The following is a 23,356-nucleotide window of genomic DNA, read 5'->3' as shown; positions in this document are numbered from 1 at the left end:
TCCCATTCCCCAGCTCCACAGCTGAGTAGATAACTTAAACAGTTTGGCTCTCTTTTGCCAAGAGAGACTCCAGATGTCCCCAGAGCCGGGAGCGAAACATAAACAACCTGAGAACGATGGTTCAAATGAATTGGGGGTCAAATGCCAAGAATGCTTCGGTCGGTCGTTGATGGACATGGCCGGCCCTGTTTGCGCCTTCTTGCGGAGGTCCAGCTCGGCAATGGGATGTGAGGAGTGGAGCCCTTCAGGGGGAGCGCACCCTCCAGTGTTTCCCAAGAACATCTGGCATCCGGCAAGCTTAGATGGCTCAGACAGGCTCCTTATAAGGACATGGGCAAGCACCAGTAGGAGGTCAGAACCCATCCCGCAAGACTGCCACGGTGCCAAGAGAAATAGACCAGGCTGGGCTCAGGGGGTGGGGTAGTGTCAAACAGGGCTGCACTCCTCAAATCCCTGCAGGGCTGGTACGCAGAAGGAGACTTGGTCCTTGCCTTCCCAGAGGTCAGGGTTAGATCAAACAGGCTTAAGTGTACAGGACAGTTCAACAATGGAACCGGTGACCTGTGGGGAGGACGGTCTCTTCTGCACTGGGGGTGGGAGGGGTCTTCAAGCACAGCTACCTATCAGGGATGCTTTAGCTCTGGATAAGAACATAAGAACAGCCCCACTGGATCAGGCCATAGGCCCATCTAGTCCAGCTTCCCGTATCTCACAGCGGCCCACCAAAATGCCCCAGGGAGCACACCTGATAACAAGAGACCTGCAAGGCTTCCTGGGAATTGTAGTTAAGAACATAAGAGCAGCCCCACTGGATCAGGCCATAGGCCTATCTAGTCCAGCTTCCTGAGATCTCACAGCAGGCCCACCAAATGCCCCAGGGAGCATAAGAACATAAGAGCAGCCCCACTCGGATCAGGCCATAGGCCCATCTAGTCCAGCTTCCTGGATCTCACAGCGGCCCCACCAAATGCCCTAGGGAACATAAGAACATAAGAGCAGCCCCACTGGATCAGGCCACAGGCCCATCTAGTCCAGCTTCCTGTATCTCACAGCGGCCCACCAAATGCCCCAGGGGAGCATAAGAACATAAGAGCAGCCCCACTGGATCATGGCCACAGGCCCATCTAGTCCAGCTTCCTGGATCTCACAGCGGCCCACCAAATGCCCCGGGGAGCATAAGAACATAAGAACAGCCCCACTGGATCAGGCTATAGGCCCGCATCTAGTCCAGCTTCTTGTATCTCACAGTGGCCCACCAAATGCCCCAGGGAGCATAAGAACATAAGAGCAGCAGCCCACTGGATCAGGCCATAGGCCCATCTAGTCCAGCTTCCTGTATCTCACAGCGGGCCCACCAAATGCCCCGGGGAGCACACCAGATAACAAGAGACCCTCATCCCCTGGATCCCTTTACCTTAGCAGGGAGGTAGACTAGATGGCCTCCAAAGCCCCTTGCCTCCCTCCAGGACTTTTGGGCCTGGAGTCCTAGCACCACAAATGACTCCTGTGAGGATGTCCTAGACCAGGGGTGTCCAAAGTTTTTGGCAGGAGGGCCACATCATCTCTCTGACAGTGTGTCGGGGGCCGGAGAAAAAAAAGAATTAATTCACATTTAAAATTTGAATAAATTTACATAGATTTACATAAATGAATATATTAAAGATGAAGCTTATATATGAATGAATGAAGGTCTTGCAATAGCTCAAGGCCTATAAAAGGCCTTCCACAAAGCAAGGCTGGCCTTTCCTTTGCTGCTGCTACTGCATCACAGACGTGAAACAGCAAGCAGTGGAGGGGAGCCACTCATCCCACAGCTCCAGTGAGAGGTCAGACAGTCGCACCTCACGCTGAGAGCAGTTTTGTCGGGCCAGTGCGGGAGCTCCAACAAATCTCCGGAGGGGCCAGATTCTCATTGGAGACTGGAGGGCTCCCTGAGGGCCACATTGAGAGAGGCCCTCGAGGGCTGCAAGTGGCCCCTCGGCCTGGGTATTGCGGCACCCCCTGTCCTAGACGAACCTTTGCAAAGGACCTGCATGTTTTTCGCGCTTTTTAGGAGGTGGGGCTTCATCCAAATCCAGGTGAGCCCCAATATTAAGTGAGAGTAAAGAAAATGGTTAATACGATAATATAGTGATGCTGGTTAGAATGTGCCCAGTTCTTTTTTAATTAAAAAAAAAATCATTTTATTTTATTTTTTTTCAAAAGAATTGAGAAAATCCCCCCAAATTGGGGGAATTTTCTCTCTGGCTACGCATCATACGGCCTCCAAGTTCATCTCACTTGTTGGGCGTTAAGCAAAATTCTCAAGGGGTGTGACCCTCTGGTGAAATTCCGTTGGGTTCTATAGCAGGGGTGCCCAACACCCCTCCCCTGGGGGCCACCTTGGAGACTGCTGGACGGCCCTCAAGAGTCCTCTCAATGTGGACCTCAGGGAGCCCCAGTCTCCATATGAGCCTCTGGCTCTCCGGAGATTTCGTTGGAGCCCACACGTGGCCAGACGCAACATGCTCTCAGCGTGAGGGCAAACTGTTGACTCTGAAGACTGTGAGCTGTGGAATGAGGGGCTCCCTCCACTGCTTGCTGTTTCCACGTCTGTGATGCAGTAGCAGCAGCAAAGGAAAGGCCAGCCTTGCTTTGTGCAAGGCCTTTTATAGGCCTTGAGCTATTGCAAGACCTTCATTCATTCATATAAGTTCATCTTTAATATATATTCATTTATGTAAATTTTATTCAAATTTGAATTGTACAATTAATTCCCTTCCCCCCCTCCCCCCAGCCCCCTGACACAGCATCAGAGAAAAGATGTGGCCCTCCTGCCAAAAACTTTGGACACCCCTGGTTTATAGCCCAAAGTCCTTTGCCTGTCCCTTGAAATGTGCTGGCTGGGAGGGGGGGAACCCCGTTATTGTTAGATGTGCGTTAACAGCTGTAGGGATGAGCTGTGTGCTATGTTCTCCACACTTCCTTTTGTCAATGGGGAGGGGGCGTAAAGCAGGTTGCAGAATTGGGCATCTTTCAGCCATTTGGCAGGGAGGGGACGAGGCAGTCACCGTGACGTCAACCTCACACACTTTTCATGGCCGCTCGGTTCCACCGACTGACCTCCGCTTCAACCCTCGACCTGTGGGGAACTGTCCTTTGAGGGTGGTGTAATTTGAGCTGGGGCCTGGCTTTCTCCCATGCCTTTCCCTGCTTGTACTGATGTGGAACATTTGCTGACTGACTTTTTTTTTTCTTTCTTTCTTAATAAGCCAATTTTATCCTGCAAGAAGGCTATTGTCCCATATTTTGCTGTTGAGACTTGCCAGAAAATTTTCCGTGGCATGTCTTGGGATGATAAACGAGGGCACCCGAACACTTTTCCTGGCCTTCCGGATCATGTCTCGGATGCCAAAACTCAACTGGTATGCCTGAAAAAGGCAACTTTTAGGGAGTGCCAATAGGGAGTGTCCCTCCTGCCGGAAAAGTACAAGTTGGACCCTTTTAATCTGATTGTGTCTGGGAGCTTTTCCAAGGCCCGGGAGAGACTGCATGTGGCCTCTCCTAGCCTCAGAGAACACCCCCCCCTGGAGTGTTGAGGATATGCACTTTCTGTTTTTTCACGGTGTGTGACCTTTCCAGGTTCTTAAATAGCCCACCCCTCCCCAAATTCTTACTGCAAGGCACTTCCGGTCTACGTCTGGGAGGTCAGGTAAGCCCTAACCTGAGGATTCGCTTATCTGTGGTGGGTTTTGGCATCCACTGGGGTTCTGGGAACGGAACCCCCACGGATGCTCAGCTGGAGTGACTCATGCAGAGAGACACAACAGACAGCCTCTCCTGAGAAAAGTCGCTCTGTAAACCGATGCTACTACAATCCGGAAGGAGGCACTCACTTCTGAGACGCGGTAGGCATCTTCTCCTTCACGGTATGGTTGCTTGGGGACATGTGACGCCTCTGCCTTTGCTTTTTAATCCCTCCTTTGAAAGTTGGGAGCTCTCTTAAATTCAGCAACAGGCCTGCTTTCTTTCAGTACCGTCCTGTTTCCAAGTGGCTGTTGCTAGGGTCTCCCCTTGTGATAATCCCCCCTCCCCCCCAAGATTGTGAGTTACCTTTGGGACAGTGGAATTCTTTCTTAAACATGGTCAGTCGAGACAGATTGCTGCCTCTAACATGAAGCGAATGACCCCTTTAATATCATTCCTTTGCTGACACAGAGAAGCCCTGCTGGATCAGGCCAAAGGCCCACTCTAGTCCAGCTTCCTGGATCTGCCCAGTGTCCCACCGGATGCCTCGAGGGGCCTATGAAGACAACCAGATCCCTGTTATCTGTTTCCACTCCCTTGCACTGCACTTTCAGAGAGAGCCTATTTCTTAGAATGAGGTGGGTTGTAACAAACCCATCATGGCTTGTCACTCATGATGGATTTTTCTCCCAGAAAATCTGTCCAATTCCCCTTTTCTCAAGAAATCTAGTCCTTCACGGTGTCATCACCTAACAAGGCAGCCCTAATGAATAGCCTCCAGGCTTGAGGGGCTTAGTAATGCGGCCTTAATTATATGACAACCTTCACCTGTCCACCACTATCTATCATTGACGGACTTGGGGGAAAAAAATCACACTAGGAAAAGATGCTCTGCCTGGATTTACCCAATCTTGCAAACTGTAGGAGCTCGACTGTTTGTGGGGCAGCTATCTTCCAAACTGCAGGAGCTCAGCTCTTTGCAGGGCAGTGATTTCTTGGAACAGCCTCACGCTGGAGGCGATGAGTTTTCCGATTTTTTCCGTCACCCGTGTTTTCACTGGAGGCTTTGCGGGACCTGCCAGCAAACGGGCTGTGACCCGCCAAGTGGGTCTCGACCCAGAGTTTGAGAATTGGAGTGTTACCAGAATTCCGTTGACTTAAGCCATTTCTGCCCAACAGGGTTCAGATGTGTACACTGTGTGCAACAGGGATCAAATGGGTACCTGTGGGCTGGGCAGAAATGGGGTTATCCCACTGACGGGTCACCCCATACTGGAATTGTGATGGTTTCCTATGGGTCCAGCTGTTGACTCAACGCTTCCCTTTTTTTCCAGGGCATGCTCGGTCGAAGGTCCGTCTGAGTCCAGAAGGCCCAGCGGTAAGTTCTTCACGTAGTATTTTGTCTCCTCTCACCCCCCCCCATTTGCCACAACATGATGCACGTATGCGCTTCCCACCATTGCCAGAGCGAACAGGCAGTGGACAGCTGTTCTTTCGGTTTCAATTGCTTCCATATGACAGGCATGGATCTCGCGGCCCTGCGAGGTCAATCTGACCATGCTAAAGTAAACAGATATACACGCCCCTTCCTTTCCTCCGGCAGCTAACGCTCGTTCTTTTCCTCCCATCTCAGGGTCTTCCGGGGCCTCCAGGCCAAACTGGGCCAATGGGCCAAACAGGAGATCCTGGAGAAAGGTGTGAGTCTGATTGCTTGGGTGATGTAATTGACCCAAGACACCGTCTCAAACGTGACACGGTTCAGCTCCTTGACACACTTGCAAGCCTGTTCTGCGGGTCTCAGAGGCTGTTTTCAGGGATGGCCAAGGACCCACCTGGCCACCCTCTAAGGCAGTGGGTAAAAAGGAAGAGGAGGAGCCGTGTACAGTGGCCTGATCTCCAGAAAGCAAGGATTCGCCTAGGGCTGCAGTTCCCAAACACACAGACCACTGAGGCAAAAACTGGAATTGTCATGGACCACTTGTGGCTGTGGAGAGTCTGGTCTCCACCCTCTCCGGTGGTCCGTCTCCCAAACGCTCCCCCATGGACTGTTGGAGAGGACGGAGAATGGCCTGTCTACAGCCACAGCTGACACTTCAGTGGTTGTGGCTGTGCCCTCTTTGGTGGTCCACAGGAGGTTGATCACTTCCAGTGTCTCACTGTACAAGGAAAGTTGATGGTTGTCCTGAGACCTCGCGGACCACTTCTCGCAGATCACCTGTGGTCCCCGGAACCAGTGGCCTAGGGTGATTCTGGTCAGAGCCGGGGCGAATATCCAGTCCAGAAGCTTCAAGTCTGAGTCACGATGTGGACGCAGGGTCACCTTCCAAGAGAATTTCATTTCCACGGATGGTTCAAGGATGGTCAGAGGGCTGGAGAACAAGCCCTTTGAGGAAAGGTTGAAGGAACCTGGTATGTTCAGCCTGGGGAAGAGTAGGCCGACAGGGGTAGGAGGGTACTCTTCAAAGAACTGAAGGGCTGTCCGTTGGAAGAAGGGACAAATGTGGTCCCAGCTGCCTCTGAAACTAGAATGATCCAGTGGGGACAAACTGCAAGAAAGGTGATTCTGGTTGGACATCAGGAAGAAACTCTTGGTGATCAGGATAGTTCGGAGGTGGAACAGATTGCAGAGGGAGATGGTGGACTCTTCCTAGCTGGAGATCTTCAAGCAGGGAATCAATAGGCACCTACTGGAGATGCTCTAGGACGATTTTCTGCCTCAGGCAAGGGGTTGGACTAGAGGACCTTAGAGGTCCTTTCCAAGGCTACGATTCTACTCCTTTCCTGAAAAGAATTAATTAATTAATTAATTAATTAATTAATTAATTAATTAATTAATTAATTAACAGTATTTATATACCGCTTTTCAACTGAACGTTCACAAAGCAGTTTACAGAGAAGAATCAAATAACTAAATGGCTCCCTGTCCCAAAAGGGCTCACAATCTAAAAAGATGCCAAGGAATACCAGCAGACAGCCACTAGAACAGACAGTGCTGGGGTGAGGTGGGCCAGTTACTCTCCCCCTGCTAAAAAAAGGAGCACCCACTTGAAAAAGTGCCTCTTACCCAATTAGCAGGGGTTAAGAACCTTTACTGAGTTCCTTCTGCAGCTCCCAAAGGAGCCCCTCTGAATTTGGGAGGGGGGAAATGGAGCCCCTCTGAATCTGGGAGGGGGGAAATTGAGCCCCTCTGAATTTGGGAGGGGAGAAAATGGAGCCCCTCTGAATCTGGGAGGAGGAAAATGGAACCCCTCTGAATCTGGGAGGGGGAAATGGAACCCCTCTGAATCTGGGAGGGGGAAATGGAGCCCCTCTGAATTTGGGAGGGGAGAAAATGGAGCCCCTCTGAATTTGGGAGGGGAGAAAATGGAGCCCCTCTGAATCTGGGAGGGGGAAAATGGAGCCCCTCTGAATCTGGGAGGGGGAAATGGAGCCCCTCTGAATGCTCTATATATTTTCTCAAATGCTCTGACAAAAAAACAAGTTGCTGCAGGCCGGATAAATGCGGCAGGGCACATATTGCTCCTGGGCCATAGCTTGGAGACACCCGTCCTAAGGCAAGCCTGCTGTGGTCATGGCGCCCTTCTTTCAAGGAGGCCTCTTACTGGGTCTCCTGGCCACCACCATCTTGGTTCACATGAGAATATGCAAGATTTTATGTAATCTGACGCTGCTAAGGTGGTCAGGTGGCATCTTAGAGCCTGGAATGATGGGCACTGCCATCTTGGACTGGAAGGTGGGCACTGCCATCATGGACTGTGTGAGGTCTTGCATGCTCCAAGATGGTAGCGCCTGGGAGAGCTGGGAAGAAAGACATCCCATGGCACCCCTTGCCACCAGGGACATCCCATGGCACCCCTTGCCACCAGGGACATCCCATGGCACCCCTTGCCACCAGGGACATCCCATGGCACCCCTGTGAGTTGGCTGTGCCACCCTCTGGCATAGTATGGAAACTGCTGCCCTCAGTCTGAAGACTTGGTGCTTTCCATCTACTGTTTTTGAGTCTTAGCATCAGTGACTCCATTTTTTTTTCCTTGCTCAGGCATTTCAGTTCAGCAAAACACCCAGCTTATTAGGGTCCTGTCTGGCCTGATGTTACATCACTCCGAGTTCAACTACTGCTTTTAGCTTTGCTACTGTTAGTATCCATTATGTAGTTTGTTGTTAAGTGGTAAGCTCCTTGCAAGGCAAAAGGAACGCTTCATTGCTCTGATGTCCAACGCCATCCCCAGTGCAGCCTGCCAAGAGCCTCTGCTTCTTCAAAGCACTGTGGGTGATTACCTCTATGGCAGCTGTTTTCGACCACTGTGCCGCGGTACACCGGTGTGCCGCGAGTGGTCTGCAGGTATGCCACAGGAGTTTGGAGGAGGGTCATTTATTAGTAGGGCCATTGGGGGATGTGGGAGATGTGAGCCCCCCCACCACCACCAACAACAGCATGGTGTGCCTTGTCAATGCTCAAAAAACCTATGGTGTGCCTTGACAATTGTAGTACCTTGTCAGTGCGCCGTGAGATGGAAAAGGTTGACAATCACTGCGCGATGGTTTTTTACGACGTCCTTCTGGAACGTTGCGGCTTGTTCCTGGAGGGCATTGGCTTTTGCCTGAGCTGTGCTCTCTGCAAACTGAGAGGAAGCAAAAGAAGGGAGGGAACATGTTTGGAACATGTAGCACATGATGCCTCCTTGGGTTGCTCGTAGGCATATAAATGTCTGCAAAGGGAAGGTTCTGAAAATGGCGTCACCGATGCTAAGACTCAAACCGGTATGGAAGGCTCTGAAATGTGCAAACTTTTCTGAACGTGCACACAAGGGAGCACATGGTGCAATGTGCAGAATTTGGTGTCGGACCATCAAACCCCCAGCTTGACTTCCCAAAGGCCTGTTTGCAACAGCAGCAGCTGAGGCCTGACACCTGGTGGAACGAGCTGAGAATTGCATGCAGGTCTCCTTCAAGCTGGAGCTGGTATCATTTCTTTCTTTGCTTGCATTTCAACCCCGCTGTTCCTTCTTCCAAGGAGCTTAGGGTGCCATGAGCCCTGCACAAGCCCGATCTCGTCTGATCTCGGAAGCTAAGCAGGGTCAGGCCTGGTTAGTACTTGGATGGGAGACCGCCTGGGAATACCGGGTGCTGTAGGCTTATACCATGATCTCGGAAGCTAAGCAGGGTCAGGCCTGGTTAGTACCTGGATGGGAGACCGCCTGGGAATACCGGGTACTGTAGGCTTATACCATAGTCTTTCGAGACTGAAGGTTGCCAACCAGGGTGGCATGTGCACCTCCTCCTATTATCCTCTCAACAGCCCTGTAAGGTAGGCTGGGGAGCTTCATGGTCAAGCAGGCAACTGGACTTGGGCTTCCTGGTTCCCTGGCCACTGCTCTTAATCACTCCGCCATACTGGCTTGAGATTTCAGGGCCATCACTCTTGGGGGGTTGTTCCATGCTCATTCAGACCTGATGAGATTCGTTCCGCTTAGGCTGCAATCCGAACCTCACTTTCCTGGGAGGAAGTGCCATTGAGCACAATAGGATTTACTTCTGAGTAGACCTGGTTAGGACATATAGGAAGCTGAGTCAGGCCTTTGGTTTATCTGGTCCAGCGTTGTCACTGAGCTCTCCAAAGTTCCAGGCGCTCCAGGCCTTCTTGGAAATGCTGCAAGGGACCGAACCCGGAACTTCCTGTGTGCAGAACTGAGCCTCTTCCATTGAGCCCGTCAGGTTCTGTACACTACGGGGGGGAGGTGTTTGTGGGTGGAGAGCTTCCCCATCTCCAGGAGATGGGTGGGTGGAGCCAGGACCAAACCGTTCGCATCTTGCACCAGCACCACCGACGCTGTTCCCACTTGACCACCAGAATTTTGGACAGAGTCCAACCCAACCTGGATGATCTAGGTCCCAGTCCCCGCTCAGCCACAAAGCTGCCTGGGCGACCTTGGGCCGGTCACACACTCTCACCCTCAACCTACCTCAGAGGGTTGTTGTGAAGACAAAAAGGAGGGGGGACAACCACGTGAGCTCCTTGGAGGTAGGGGGACATAAAAAATGCCAACAAATCAATAGCCTTCCCAGCCAGTACCTGCAAAGAAACCTCTTGCGCAGAGAAGGTCGTGTAGCAAGACCTGGTTGCTATCCAAGCTCTGGGAAAGAAGGAGAAGAAGGAGAATCAACCCCTTGATTCTTGCCATGTTGTTGTGAATCTTGCTGTGTACATCCTCTAGATCAGGGGTGCCCAAACCCCGGCCCTGGGGCCACATGCGGCCCTCGAGGCCTCTCAATGCGGCCCTCAGGAAGCCCCCAGTCTCCAATGAGCCTCTGGCCCTCCAGAGATTTGTTGGAGTCAGCACTGGACACCCCTGCTCTAGATCCTCAGCCTGGCCATCTCCCTCCCTCCTGGGACCCTCCTCCCAGCTCAGTTTGGTAGGGGCTGGGCTCTGACAAGTTCGCTCGCCCTCCTCAACTCACTTCTGGTGAAGTGCTGCCTTTCCAATGCTGCCAGTGTGTTCACAGCACTTTGATGGCCCCATAATCTTCTTCCTGGCAGTTGTGACATGATTGAGCCCGAGAGCCGAGTTGCACCCCATCGATCCTTCCTTGCTGGGAAGTCAATATTGCAGCTTCTCTGTTTGGCAGGGGCCGAGACTCTGGGTGGAGGCACCCTTCCTGATGCGTGGTTGGGGGCTGAATGGGAGCAGAGTGCCAGGCTTGGCAGCTCAGAGCCGCTTGGCAAGAGTTCTGCAGAGCCCGGGCCAGCTGACACCAGACAAAAGTGCGATGCGCTCAGCTTGGCGCATTGAAGTACCTGCGCTAATGAAGATCTACTCCCTTGCTGGCCTCCAGGCAGCTCTCCAGAGCGCTACCAAACATGCGGATCGTCCCAGCCAAAACAAATATTTGCAAAGTTTGGAGGTCTTGGGGCACTTCCACTTTTCGAAAGGGGAATTTGACCGCAAAGGTTTGAACGCTCAGAAATGATTGTTTTGGCAGGCATCAAAGAGAAAAGCTTGCAAGTTCTTGGTAACTAGGTAGCAAACTTGGGTGCCCATGGTTGTTGGGGATGACGACGATGACAAAAAGTATTAAATAAATAGTCCGTTACTAAATAATAATAATAATAATAATAATAATAATAACAGGTATTTATATACCGCCTTTCTTGGTCTTTGTTCAAGACTTTATTCAAGGTGGTTTACATAGGCAGGCTGATTAAATCCCTTATTAAATAGGGATTTTTACAATTGAAAGAAGGTTCTTTCTTTCAAGAACCACTACATTCAGGTGTTTCATTCCGATCTGGCTTCACATTCTGGCCTCCATCCTCCCACGCTCAGAGCAGATGGAATAGCTCGGCTTCAGCTCAAATAGCTCAAATACCATTGCATGATATATGTCAACTGTCATCAAACACTGTCAGATCCGAAGCGCCCTTGCATGTCTGCTAATATTTAGTAGGTGTGTTAACCTCTAGGTTGTCACACATTTAGCACGGGGACTCACTTTTTAGCAAGAGAATCTGTCAGGACCCGCCGGAAGTGATGTCACGCCTGGAAGTGACATCATCCAGCAGGGACATTTTCAACAATCCTAGGCTGCAATCCTACCCACGCTTACCCAGGAGGAAGTCCCATTGACTCTCATTGTTAAAAGAATATACATAATAGCTTGTTCAGTCTAATTTCCCTGAATGCAGTCACATACCATGATAGCGTCGAGTCTAATAGAGTAAAAATAGAATATTGAAATGGGGACCCACCGGAAATTGGTTTGCGACCCACCTAGTGGGTCCCACAGTTCGAGAAACCCACCTAGTCCCGACCCACAGTTTGAGAAACACCGCTTTAGGCATAGACTTTAGTTAGGTTGAAAGGAACAAACCCCACCCATAGGCAGTGAATCGAGACAGCGGGCCCTCCTTATCTTGGGATCCATGGAATTGAATATCTGTGGATTATCCCGTCCCGAGCTGGAGGGCCTCAGAGACCTCCCAGATGTGACCGAAAGTGCCTTCCAGTTTCATCCAGGTCTCCTGAGGAGTAAGAGGTCACCTGTGGCCTCCCTGTGCCCCAGAAGGCCTCCCAGAGGCTTTCAGAAGATACTTCCAGCTTGCTGGTGCGCTCCCATGTCATAATACACCAAATTCAGTATTGTGGAGAGTCCTGAGAAGGTGGTTCCTCGGTGTCTGCGGGGAATCCGTTCTTGGACACACACACACACACACACACACACACACACACACCCGCACTGAACATGAAATAGTAGTATTCCATAAACAACACAGACACAGTCAATACAAACAATGATCTGTGCAGCAAAAACCGCACAATGTAAGGTTCCCTTCCCTCCCCGGACTCTGTTGCGTGACGTATGATCAAAGGCACCACCGTTGGTATTAAATCGAAAGGGTGATCTCCAAATGCAACGGTAATTCTGGATTTCTGCCCCACTGCAGGGACCTCCTGGAAGATCGGGGCTTCCTGGGGCAGATGGTTTACCAGGACCTCCTGGAACAATGTTGATGCTGCCAGTGAGTATATCAGTTACAAAACGTATCTCTTTCTCTCTCTTTCTTACGGGGGGTGGCATAATTATTTCTAACTACCTGCGGCAAACAGGGACTGGTTGAATTGTGTTACTTGCTGTACGTGGGCCAGCCAGATGCGAAAGAGGAAGGCCGTGCTGACACACGTGGGTTCCTGTGTCTTTAAGGGTGCAATGGAGTTCTAAGGAGTTTAAGAGTCCTACAGAGAACTCGTGCAAGGAAAGCGCCCTACAGGTAGACCACAGCTGCGATACAAGGACACCTGCAAGAGGGATCTGAAGGCCTTAGGAGTGGACCTCAACAGGTGGGAAACCCTGGCCTCTGAGCGGCCCGCTTGGAGGCAGGCTGTGCAGCATGGCCTTTCCCAGTTTGAAGAGACACTTGGCCAACAGTCTGAGGCTAAGAGGCAAAGAAGGAAGGCCCATAGCCAGGGAGACAGACCAGGGACAGACTGCACTTGCTCCCAGTGTGGAAGGGATTGTCACTCCCGAATTGGCCTTTTCAGCCACACTAGACGCTGTTCCAGAACCACCATCCAGAGCTGATACCATAGTCTTTCGAGACTGAAGGTTGCCTACTACTAAGGGTGCAATCCTGAAGGCCACAAGTGTGCCAGATCCTGTCCCCATCCCCGGGGCAGCTCAAGCCTGCTCGGATTTGCACCACCTCTTTAGGGTGGCGGAGATTCAAGTAGCCCCATTGGTGCCGCTGTGGCATTACCCAGGGTAAGAGGAAGCAATTCCCCTTGCCCCGGTTGCCTCTTTCAGCCCCAACCCTGCCTTGGATAAAGCACAGGCCCACCAGCCGGACAGCGCAGTGGGTCACAGACCTGGCGCGACCTGGAAGTGGCCTCTAGGGGCTTTCAGAAATGCGTTGTGGCACAACACTGAGCACTGAGTCATGACCCATCATAGAAGGCAGGGTGAGTTGCGACAGTTTAAAGATTGGGAACCACTGGCCTAGGCATTAATATGTGCCCCTAGGCAAATGTCTCAGTTTGCCTCTTGTCGAGCCGGACACTCCTTCTCTTCCTCCTTCTCCTTAGATTGGAGAAGGAAGAGGTCCTTTTTTCAGTGGACCTCTTCCTTCTGGGCTATGTCAGAATGCCAGATGCAAGGGAGGGCACCAGGATGCAGGTGTCTTGTTATCTGGTGTGCTCCCTGGGGCATTTGGTGGGCCGCTGTGAGATACAGGAAGCTGGACTAGATGGGCCTCTGGCCTGATCCAGTGGGGCTGCTCTTATGTTCTTATGCTCCCCGGGGCATTTGGTGGGCCGCTGTGAGATACAGGAAGCTGGACTAGATGGGCCTATGGCCTGATCCAGTGGGGCTGCTCTTATGTTCTTATGCTCCCTGGGGCACTTGGTGGGCCGCTGTGAGATACAGGAAGCGGGACTAGATGGGCCTATGGCCTGATCCAGTGGGGCTGCTCTTATGTTCTTATGCTCCCTGGGGCATTTGGTGGGCCGCGGTGAGATACAGGAAGCTGGACTAGATGGGCCTGTGGCCTGATCCAATGGGGCTGTTCTTATGTTCTTATGTTCTCTATTCCAAGGAGAAAGAGGAAGGCAGCAGAGGTGGTGGTGGGGGAAATGGAGGCAGGTGGGGGGTCTGCCCCTGAGAACCTGTGACCCTTTTGGACTTTTTGGGACACCTTGTGGTTTGGCTCCATTTCCCCCTTGTCTTAAGCCTGGGGTGTCAGACTCATTTCATACAGCGGGCCAAATAGCACTCATGATACCTGCTGGGGGCCGGCAGTGATGTCATAAAGCAGGAAGTGATGTCATTAATGAAGCAGGTGATGAGGAGAAATGAGCATTTCAAGCACACAAGTCTGGATCAAAGATGGGAAAGCCCATAAATACTACTACTACTAATAAATAATAATAATTATCTTTTGGGTCGCCCTTTTAGCTGTGGTACCTCAGCATAGCTCAGCGGTGATGCTGGGAGGGTCAGATAAGGAGCTTCTGTGGGCAGGGCTGTATTAACCCGTAGCTGGGCCCCATGGCTTTCAGATACAACCCCCCCCCCCGAAACTCAGAAACCAGGTCAGCAAAAGAGGAAGGGGTGTGCTGGCAGGCAGCTCATGCCACAGGTTTGGTTGGCGCTACGGGGAGCCTGGTCCGCCGTGGAGGTTGCACCATCTGCCTCCAGGACTGGGCTGTCTCCACTTGGCCCCAGCGCACTGAAGGCGCTTGGCCCTGTGATGTCCACTCTGCCCAACCCCAGAAGCAGGGCCGGGTATCCAACTGGGTAGGCGCCGTTTCACCCCAGCCTGCCGTCCACACCTGGTGCCGTGGACTAGGCTGGGCCCTCACAGGTGCTTTGACATGGCTCCCTGCGGCCAGGGTGGACTGTGCATGGCCTTCTTCTGCAAGTGACCGGGCCCAGCTTGGGCCTTGTGCCCCAGTATCGGGGCGGGTATATAGACAGGGCCCTAATCCCTGCAAGACCCAGCCTAATGCAGGGGTGCCCAAACCCCGGCCCGGGGGCCATTTGCGGCCCTTGGGGACTCCCAATGTGCCCATGGGGAGCCGCCAAACTCCAATGAGACTCTGGCCCTTTAGTGACTTGCTGGAGCTCATGCTTGCCCGACGTGAGTGCTCTCAGCATGAGAGTGACTGTTCAACCTCTCGCATGAGCTGTGGGATGAGGGCTCCCTCCAATACTTGCTATTTCACATTTGTGATGCAGCAGTGGCAGCAAAGGAAAGACCGGCCTTTTATAGACCTTGAGCTATTGCAAGACGTTCATTCATTCCTAGAAGTTCCATCTCTAATATATTAATTTATGTAAATTTATTCAAATTTGAAGTGTAAATTAATTCTTTTCCCCCCGGCCCCTGACACAGAGAGATGATGTGGCCCTCCTGCCAAAAAGTTTGGACACCCCTGGCCTAATGGATAACAGAGCCATGTGTGTGGGGCTCATCCAGCCCACAGGCCTTATGTTTCACATCCCGTCTTAAGCTGTCCAGGCCAACGCGATGCTTCTCCAGGCAAAAGACGGAGCTGACAACTTGCTGTATCTGGTCCACCTCCCCGTGACACTTCCTTGATCAAAGCCCTTTGAGAAGCGGGCAATGTTCTTCTCCAGGAGGCTGTGGAGGAAATCAATAAAGCAATAAGCGCAGGACTTGGGGGTCGCTCGATGCCATTGATCCGTGGCTGGTTTAGGTCGCACAAAGCAAAGAGCCTTTCTATACACCGCGTGGCACATAATGAAAGGATTTCGCTGTCACGCTTGCCGAGCCGGCTTTGAACACGGCGGGGCGACTTGCACAGAGAAGGCTGACCTTGCAGTGGCTGTCGCCGTGATAGCAAAGTTGCACCCCTTCCCTTTGCTGTCCTGGGCCTGCTTGAGTTGTGTTCACGAACAGGGGGGGATTGAAGAAGCAGACCTTTGACGTGCCCTGTCCTTGTCTTCCTCTACAGTTCCGGTTCAGCGGCGGGGGTGACGGAGGTTCAAAGGGTCCCATGGTGTCTGCCCAGGAGTCGCAAGCCCAAGCCATCCTGCAACAGGCCAGGGTAAGTGAGGAGCACCTCTTGGAGCACCTGCTATGTGCCTCTGGTGTTCCCTAACTCGTATTCAGAATTTTTTTTGAAGCCCCTATGGATTGTGAGACTCTAATCTGTAGCTTGTTTAGCTTATGCCTAAATCCAGCACGGCATGGTTTATAAACCATCCTGGTAGGCACACACCACGTGCCCTGTGGGGGGGGACGGGACTGTCCACCCCATCAGTGTTCGATATGGCTAACCTGGTATTCAGGCAGGAGCAACACAAGTGCTCCTTGCTTCAAGTGGTGCATTGAATGGCATCAGCACCAGGGCATCGCCCTGTTGGCGGGGCTTAGGAGGGGGGGTAAAGGGGGTAATTTGTACCCGGGCCCAGGGTCAAAGGGGGAGCCCAGGAACCAGAGGAGGTGGTCCAGAAATTTCCTTACGTTTTCGTATCTACTCAGACTTGGGATGCTGGGGACACTGGGGACACTGGGGATGCTGGGTTAAGTCAGAATGCCAGATGTAGGGGAGGGCACCAGGATGAGGTCTCTTGTTATCTGGTGTGCTCCCTGGGGCATTTGGTGGGCCGCTGTGAGATACAGGAAGCTGGACTAGATGGGCCTATGGCCTGATCCAGTGGGGCTGTTCTTATGTTCTTAACTACAATTCCCAGGAAGCCTTGCAGGTCTCTTGTTATCTGGTGTGCTCCCTGGGGCATTTGGTGGGCCGCTGTGAGATACAGGAAGCTGGACTAGATGGGCCTATGGCCTGATCCAGTGGGGCTGTTCTTATGTTCTTATGTTATGTACTACTGATGCCGCGTGGGTTGGTAGACCTGGGCTCCAAAGACCTTTCCAGCTGTCTCTGTCCTCCTTTAGTGGGATGTGGGGTGGAGCAGAAGAGGATATGTAGAGGAGAGGAGAGAAGATTGGTGGGCTAGAGTGTCCCTAGTACTCTGGTTCACTGGTCCTCCATACTTGTTCTCTGTCTTGCTGGTCCGTTTTAGATCCATAGAGGGATGAATGGTAAAAGTGGGTGGGTGGGCAAAGGCAGGTGTGCCCCCCACCAGGCTATCACCTGCGTGCTAATCCATTCCTGTTCAGCAGTATTTGTACCCCAGTTGTCTCTGGCAAGGCTGATTCTACTTTGGCATTAAGGCCGCTGTTGCTTTGTGAGGTGGCGCGTGGCACTTGTGGGTTGTTGTCGGAGCAGTGGGGCAACCTGGGCAGGTCCGGGTGCCCATCTCTGGCCACATCAGGCCTCCGGTTCTGCTGATTTCAACCGGTCGCTTTACTCACTGCAGGCCCAAATTGCGGCATATCTTGTAACACAGACACCGGCCCTGCAAGTCGTGAAGGAAGCCAGCATGTCTTGCAAAATTGTTGCCTCCCCCAGTTGCGGCCCTGGGTGGATTTTAATTACCAGCAAGCAACAGATAATTACAGGTCTTTTAAAGTATCGAATTCTCGCACTGGAACAAATTTGTCCCAGCGACATTATAAAGTGTGGACAGCCCCATTACCTGCCGCGGGATTTATTGACTCGGCTCCGGCTAAACATGACTTTTTAATTAGTGGGTTTATAGCAAAAATAAAACAAACCTGAAAACATCTGAAGTTGAATCCCTGCTTCTCAAATAAGAACTCATTATCCTAGACTCCTCTTGCCTCGCCTGGTGTTATGTGGTAGAAAGGAGGACTCTGTGTGACTTCCCTGTTGTGATTTCATTGATTTCTCTGCATCGAGGGCAGGGGGGCACCACAAGTGGGTCCTGGCAGGGCACAAGCCTGAGCTGCCCTCCCCCTCCCCGCCAGGGGCCCATGTGGGAAGAATCCAGCCTGATTAGAAACTCCCATGCAATTCGCAGCACGCTTTGAACATCACAAATGGTGTAGGTTTTTTCAGTGAGGCTTCTCGGATCTGGCCACTTGTAGCAACATCCCAGTGGGGTTGCTCCTACAAGCCCCCAATCTAGAATCCATGGGATCACAGAGTCATGGGAAGGTGAACCACAAGGGCACCACGAGGTCATCTAGTCCAACCTCCTGCCTGTAGCAGGAAATTCTCCTAGAGCAGTGGTCTTCAACCTTTTTCGTGCCCCCAAAATAAAGAATGAAACTAGGAACTCGCAACTGATCTTGCCCCCCCCTCCCAGGACCCGATTTGCCCTTTCCTCACCCCAATCTCCACCCACCCCAACTGCTGCCTGCCTAATGGAACCATGGCCCATGGGGTGAAGAACACTGTCCTAGAGTATCTCCAGCAGGTTCAATACTTCCCTTCCCCAGAAGCCAACGTGGATGGTTGAATTGCTGCCTGGGGGCAACCTAGGGTAGAAATGATGGAAGGGACTGTCTCTGCCCTCCTTCCCAGCTGCACCCCCTGCACCCTATAAGTGGGAAAAGAGATTGTGTGAAGCTGCACAGAGCCCATCGCATCCTGGTGTCGGCCCAAATTGAGGGTATCCCTTTTGGGGATGAGTCTAGTTTGCCTTTTGGAAAGGGGCAATAGGATCTCCACATGCCCAATCTCGTCTGATCTTGGAAACTAAGCAGGGTCAGGCCTGGTTAGTACTTGGATGGGAGACCGCCTGGGAATACCAGGTGCTGTAGGCTTATACCATGATCTCGGAAGCTAAGCAGGGTCAGGCCTGGTTAGTACTTGGATGGGAGACCGCCTGGGAATACCGGGTGCTGTAGGCTTAGACCATAGTCTTTTGAGACTGAAGGTTGCCAACCAATAGGATCTCCTGTGACTACAGTGAAGAGGTATTCAGCAACCCTGTTAGGGTCAAGACTGAGATTCTCGTTTACTTACCCAGACTGCAGTCAACACTTGTAGAAGAGCAGCTGTCATCTTAGACAGGTCTTCTTGGAAGTAAGGCCCACTGAACTCTGTGGCATTTTCCTCTGAGGAACCAAGGCTTATAATTGCAGTTTGTGATTTCAGCCCTGTGCTGAAATCTGTCAGTGGCACCCGCTTTAAAAGTGTAATCCCAAGTGTGTTTTCTTGGAAGCAAACCCCGCTAGGTTTAATGGATGTGTTCAGATATGTGCACTTAGACTGCAGCCTTCAACATTGGTAGGTTGTGATCCTGTGCACCCTTAAGGATTTGGGGCAGATTCCAAGCCAGACAGAGTCCCTGAAATCACATGAATTTTGATTGAGTGACATTCAAGTGCTGAAATGTGGGTGCATCAAACCTTTTCTGTGTAATCGTTGCCCTAGGGATGATCCTTGGAGTTCATTCATTCATTCATTCATTCATTCATTCTTCATAGGATTTTTATCTCGCCTTTCTCCCACATCAAAGGGGACTCAAGGCGGCTAACAATATCCACATAAAATAAAACAATATATTAAAAAAAACATTAAACATGCAAGATCACCACAATTAAAATATAAGGTATTTTAAAAAAAGCACTAGCCCCCAGTGTCAATTAAAAACCTTCATAAGTATGAAGGTCTTGAGGCCCCGCTGAAAGGTCTTCAGAGAGGGAGCTGTTCTTAATTCCAGGGGAAAGGAATTCCATGAATAGGGCGCCACCACCGAAAAGGCCCTATTCCTAGCCGCCACACCTCTCACCTCTACTGGTGACAGCACAGTCAGAAGGGCCTCCTTAGATGACCTGAGAGGATGGGTAGGGTTATATGGACGAAGGTGGTCACTCAAATACTTGGGTTTTTCAGTTCCAGTCCAAGCAGTGAGTTCTCAGTTTGACTCTGAATTCAACATGATTTGTCCTCCTCTTTCCCCACTCCCCCCCCATTGCCCATGTTTCACTCTGGCTATATACCCTTCATTTTTTCCCCCTGGCAGGTTTGTCCACTTAAACATTTCTTTAAAAACAGAACAAAACACTAAGCAGTTTCTTTTTTTTAAAAAGTTGATCTTGAGAGAGAGAACGATTTGGCGATGTGGTTGTCACAGAGGCTAGGCTAGCCAATCGGTGCTGTGCGTGGCCTCTTCGGCTTGAGCAGGATGAAAGGGCTTCCTGTTCTGAGCTCAGGACCAAAGAGAAGTTTATACAGGAACTTGCATGGGGTGAATTCACTTCCCCAGGGAGGTCCTGCTGAATGTCTAGGCACCCCTTAGATTGCCTGAAAGGGTCTCAGTGAGGACTTGGGCAGCAAAAGCATAACTTGAAGCCCTAGAGCTTGGGACAGTGATGTCATAATGTCACATGCAGTTGTGAAGTCATTCCCGCGTTCTCCCTGGAGGGGGAAGTCCTGGTGGCTTCACGTCTCAGGTGAAGCAGTGGGGACAGTGGAGCTGAACTTTCACTCTCTCTCTCTTTCTCTCTCTCTCTTTGCAGTTGGCGTTGAGAGGACCAGCTGGCCCAATGGGTCTTACCGGAAGGCCAGGCCCCATGGTAAGAGCGAGACAAAGATGGCAGGCCACTCTGTTTACTCTGTTGGCTCTACACCAAATGGGTCTTCCTTTGGGGCTGAGTAGCTGACTGTTGTATCCTAATGAAGAATGAAATTGGAAATGAATGCAAATAGTCTTTCCGGGGCGAGTCCAAGATCTCCTGGTGCCGGAGGAGGTGCTTAAAATGCCACCCTCATCCCATTATCCAATCATGTGCCATCTGCACCCTTCCTGCTTGTTTTACCTCTTCCTGTTTCCTGGATTTGAAAAAGTTGAGGGAGTCAGAGCAGAAGAGGGTGAGTAGTCAGAGCATCAGAGACACTCCAGCTTATTACCCTCCACTCTCTGTCTTTGGCCCAGGGAGTAACAGGCGGGCGGGCAGACAGAGGCAGGCATCTCCCCGCCAACTTGTCCCTGATGCAGCCTGCTCAGCTGACCTCATGGATGGGCCGACCCTGAGCGCTGCCCAGTCCTCCTTTCGATCAGTCAATTTGCCAGTCTCGTTGGCATCTGCCACTGCTAGACCCCAACGAGATGTTGTGGTTGTGGTCGTGGGTTGTTCATGTTTTGTGCTTAATGTGTTATTTGACCTGTTCCTTATTCCACAGGGATCTCCAGGAGGTGCAGGAATCAAGGGCGAGCCAGGAGATTTGGGGCCTCAGGTATGTCGGAGAAAAGGGCATTTTTTTCCCCCGCACCAAAGGAAATCTGGATGCAGTCACATCAGGAAGAGGAGGAGGCAGAAATGGGAGGGGCGCAGGTGGGACACTGGCCGAGGCAGCTGTTAGATGTGAGATGTGGCACCTTTTCTTGCCCCACATCAACCTGCCTCCCCAAGGCAGTTGCTTCACCCAGGCTCACTGGTTTCTGTCCCTCCTCCGAAGTAAAGAAGGGAATAGCAAACACTTTCAAATACGCTGGGAAAATCACTTCCAGCAACTTGGAATGCTTGAATCCCCAGAGATGTTCAGAGGCATCCCTCATTTTAAAATGGTTGTCTCCTTAGACACCTACTGAGGTGAGAAGACACCTACTTCTCAGTGAGAAGATCTATCATGGTGGGCTAGCTTTCTCGTGACAGACAGGCCATTACTGCCTCTGGCCCCCCCCCCAGCCCCAGAGGAATGTGTACCCCAGTGTGAACTCTCAGTGGAGCAAAGGCAAGACCCAACACAGCTGGCTGCTTTTCCCTGCAAATGGACTTTGTGTTCTAGAACAGGGGTGTCCAAACATTTTGGCAGGAGGGCCACATCGTGTCTCTGACGCTGTGTCGGGGGCCGGGGGAAAAAAAGAATTCATTTACAATTTAAAATTTGAATAAATTTACATAAATGAATATATTAGAGATGGAACTTGCGTGAATGAATGAAGGTCTTGCAGTAGCTCAAGGCCTGTAAAAGGCCTTGCACAAAGCAAGGCCAGCCTTTCCTTCGCTGCCACTGCTGCATTACAGACGTGAAACAGCAAGTAATGGAGGGAGCCCTTGTCCCACAGCTCAAGTGAGAGGTCGAACAGTCATTCTCTTGCTGAGAGGCCAGCATGGGCTCCAGCAAGTCTTTGGAGGGCCAGAGGCTCCCCGAAGGCCTGATTGAAAGCCCCTGAGGGCCGCAAGTGGCCCCCGGGCCGCAAGTGGCCACAACTGCGTCGATGATATCCGGCTGGAATCACCCCTGAAGACTCAGGCACCTGCCACGGGATCTTTGCAGCAGAGGGCCACGGAGAATGTTCTAGAACAGGGGTGCCCAAACCCCTGTTTTGGGCACCCCTGTTCTAGAACATTCTCCGTGGCCCTCTGCTGCAAAGATCCCGTGGCAGGTGCCTGAGTCTTCAGGGGTGATTCCAGCCGGTTATCATCGACGCAGTTGTCAGTGAATTCCATGATCCTTCTTGGAAAGGAAATGATTGGGCATTTTCATCCTGGACAAATATGTACTAAACGGTCCCATGTGGACCATCGAGTGGGTTGTCTTTCTTGGGCAGGGAAGGACATCCTTGTCTCTACATTTCCATGTCCATCTGGTCTGTTTTCCTCACTCTAGTCCCTTTGATTTTAGGGTCCACGAGGTGTGCAAGGACCCCCAGGCCCATCAGGAAAACCAGGACGAAGGGTAAGCGTCACATCGTCAGCATGGTTGCAGGAACCTAATAGATTAGCTCAGGATGCGGTCTGGTTCCCCCAGTCACTAGCCACAATCTAGTGGCTTTCACAACCTGAAATTGTATTCATTTTGGAGATGCCCCTGCCATAGTTCTCCCTGCCTTTGGTCCTCCTATCTTTTGGTTTCCCTTGGGGAAGCATTCTTGCAGGAGCATTGAATGCACCAGATCCACTTGTCATTGTCAGTGCTGCGTCTGTCGGTTCCCGAGTTGCGTTACGTAAGAGCGGAAGGGAGATCTTTGGGTCAGGGCTGCGTGTGGAGTATCTGACCGGGCCTCCGCTTAGCTCAAGGACAGCAGCGAACCCTTGAATGACCCCACAGACTTGCAGTTCTCACTGAAAAACAAAGAAGCCGCAGATCGCACGGCCCTCTTGCGAACTCTCGGTGCAAGTGATCTGGGTCGAGCTCAACCAGTGTCATCTTCCCAGAGACATGACCTGACGCTGTGTCTGAGATGGGGCCCGTCCGTGAGGCCAAAATTGCCATGGTAGCACTTGCATGAGCCATGTGCACCCTTCCAAATCTGGGTCAGTCGGTACTGCTTTCAGCCTCTGGCGAAGGAATCGGGCAACTCATTAACGGTTGCCCTCAAGCCAAAGAGGAAAAGCAGCAGACCGTGAGAGAAGCAATTACCATGTGCCTTGGCCCAAGAGCAGTTGTCTGTCTGGTCTTGCTTTGCCTTCATAAGTTAATTCTCTCTCTCTCTCTTTTAGGGCCGGCCTGGCAGCGATGGCGCACGAGGGATGCCAGGGCAGACTGGGCCAAAGGTAGCTGGATCTAGAATCTCCATCCATTATTTCAGTGCCACAGCTAAACCTTTAGGCACCCAGGGCCACAGATTTTTTTTAACGCACCCCAGGGCTCAGAAGACCGCTTTATTCACCTCGGATCGGCTGTTGGGGGCTGTGGGTCGGTACCCCCCTCAAGGCGTGGCACCTGTGGCAGTGTACCCACCTGCCCCCCTTAGCTACACCACTGCATTGTGTGTGTGTTTGCCGCTTCTGCACCACACTTCGTGGCTAATCCAGAAGCTGGCATTCAGAAGGACGGCAGCAGCA

At 51.7% G+C, this 23,356-nt stretch overlaps 1 protein-coding gene and 1 pseudogene across 1 annotated transcript in view; both read left to right on the top strand.

The window, feature by feature from the left end:
• Positions 1-3,333: 3,333 nt before the first annotated feature.
• Positions 3,334-23,356, top strand: part of LOC136635947 (collagen alpha-1(V) chain-like) — a gene marked incomplete at its 3' end in the record, with an annotated part of 42,149 nt that continues 22,126 nt past the window's right edge. Inside the window, exons 1-11 of the mRNA XM_066611010.1 lie at positions 3,334-3,404; positions 3,622-3,691; positions 4,692-4,830; positions 5,061-5,104; positions 5,360-5,422; positions 12,173-12,247; positions 15,699-15,791; positions 20,084-20,140; positions 20,748-20,801; positions 22,194-22,247; positions 23,012-23,065. Coding sequence (XP_066467107.1) covers positions 3,334-3,404; positions 3,622-3,691; positions 4,692-4,830; positions 5,061-5,104; positions 5,360-5,422; positions 12,173-12,247; positions 15,699-15,791; positions 20,084-20,140; positions 20,748-20,801; positions 22,194-22,247; positions 23,012-23,065 — 774 coding nt within the window. The remainder of the gene's footprint in view (positions 3,405-3,621; positions 3,692-4,691; positions 4,831-5,060; positions 5,105-5,359; positions 5,423-12,172; positions 12,248-15,698; positions 15,792-20,083; positions 20,141-20,747; positions 20,802-22,193; positions 22,248-23,011; positions 23,066-23,356) is intronic.
• On the top strand, positions 8,746-8,865 carry LOC136635948 (5S ribosomal RNA; annotated as a pseudogene).

Source organism: Tiliqua scincoides, unplaced genomic scaffold, assembly GCF_035046505.1.
Source record: "Tiliqua scincoides isolate rTilSci1 unplaced genomic scaffold, rTilSci1.hap2 HAP2_SCAFFOLD_163, whole genome shotgun sequence".
Taxonomy (NCBI): Eukaryota; Metazoa; Chordata; class Lepidosauria; order Squamata; family Scincidae; genus Tiliqua; species Tiliqua scincoides.
This window is presented reverse-complemented; position numbering and strand designations above follow the sequence as displayed.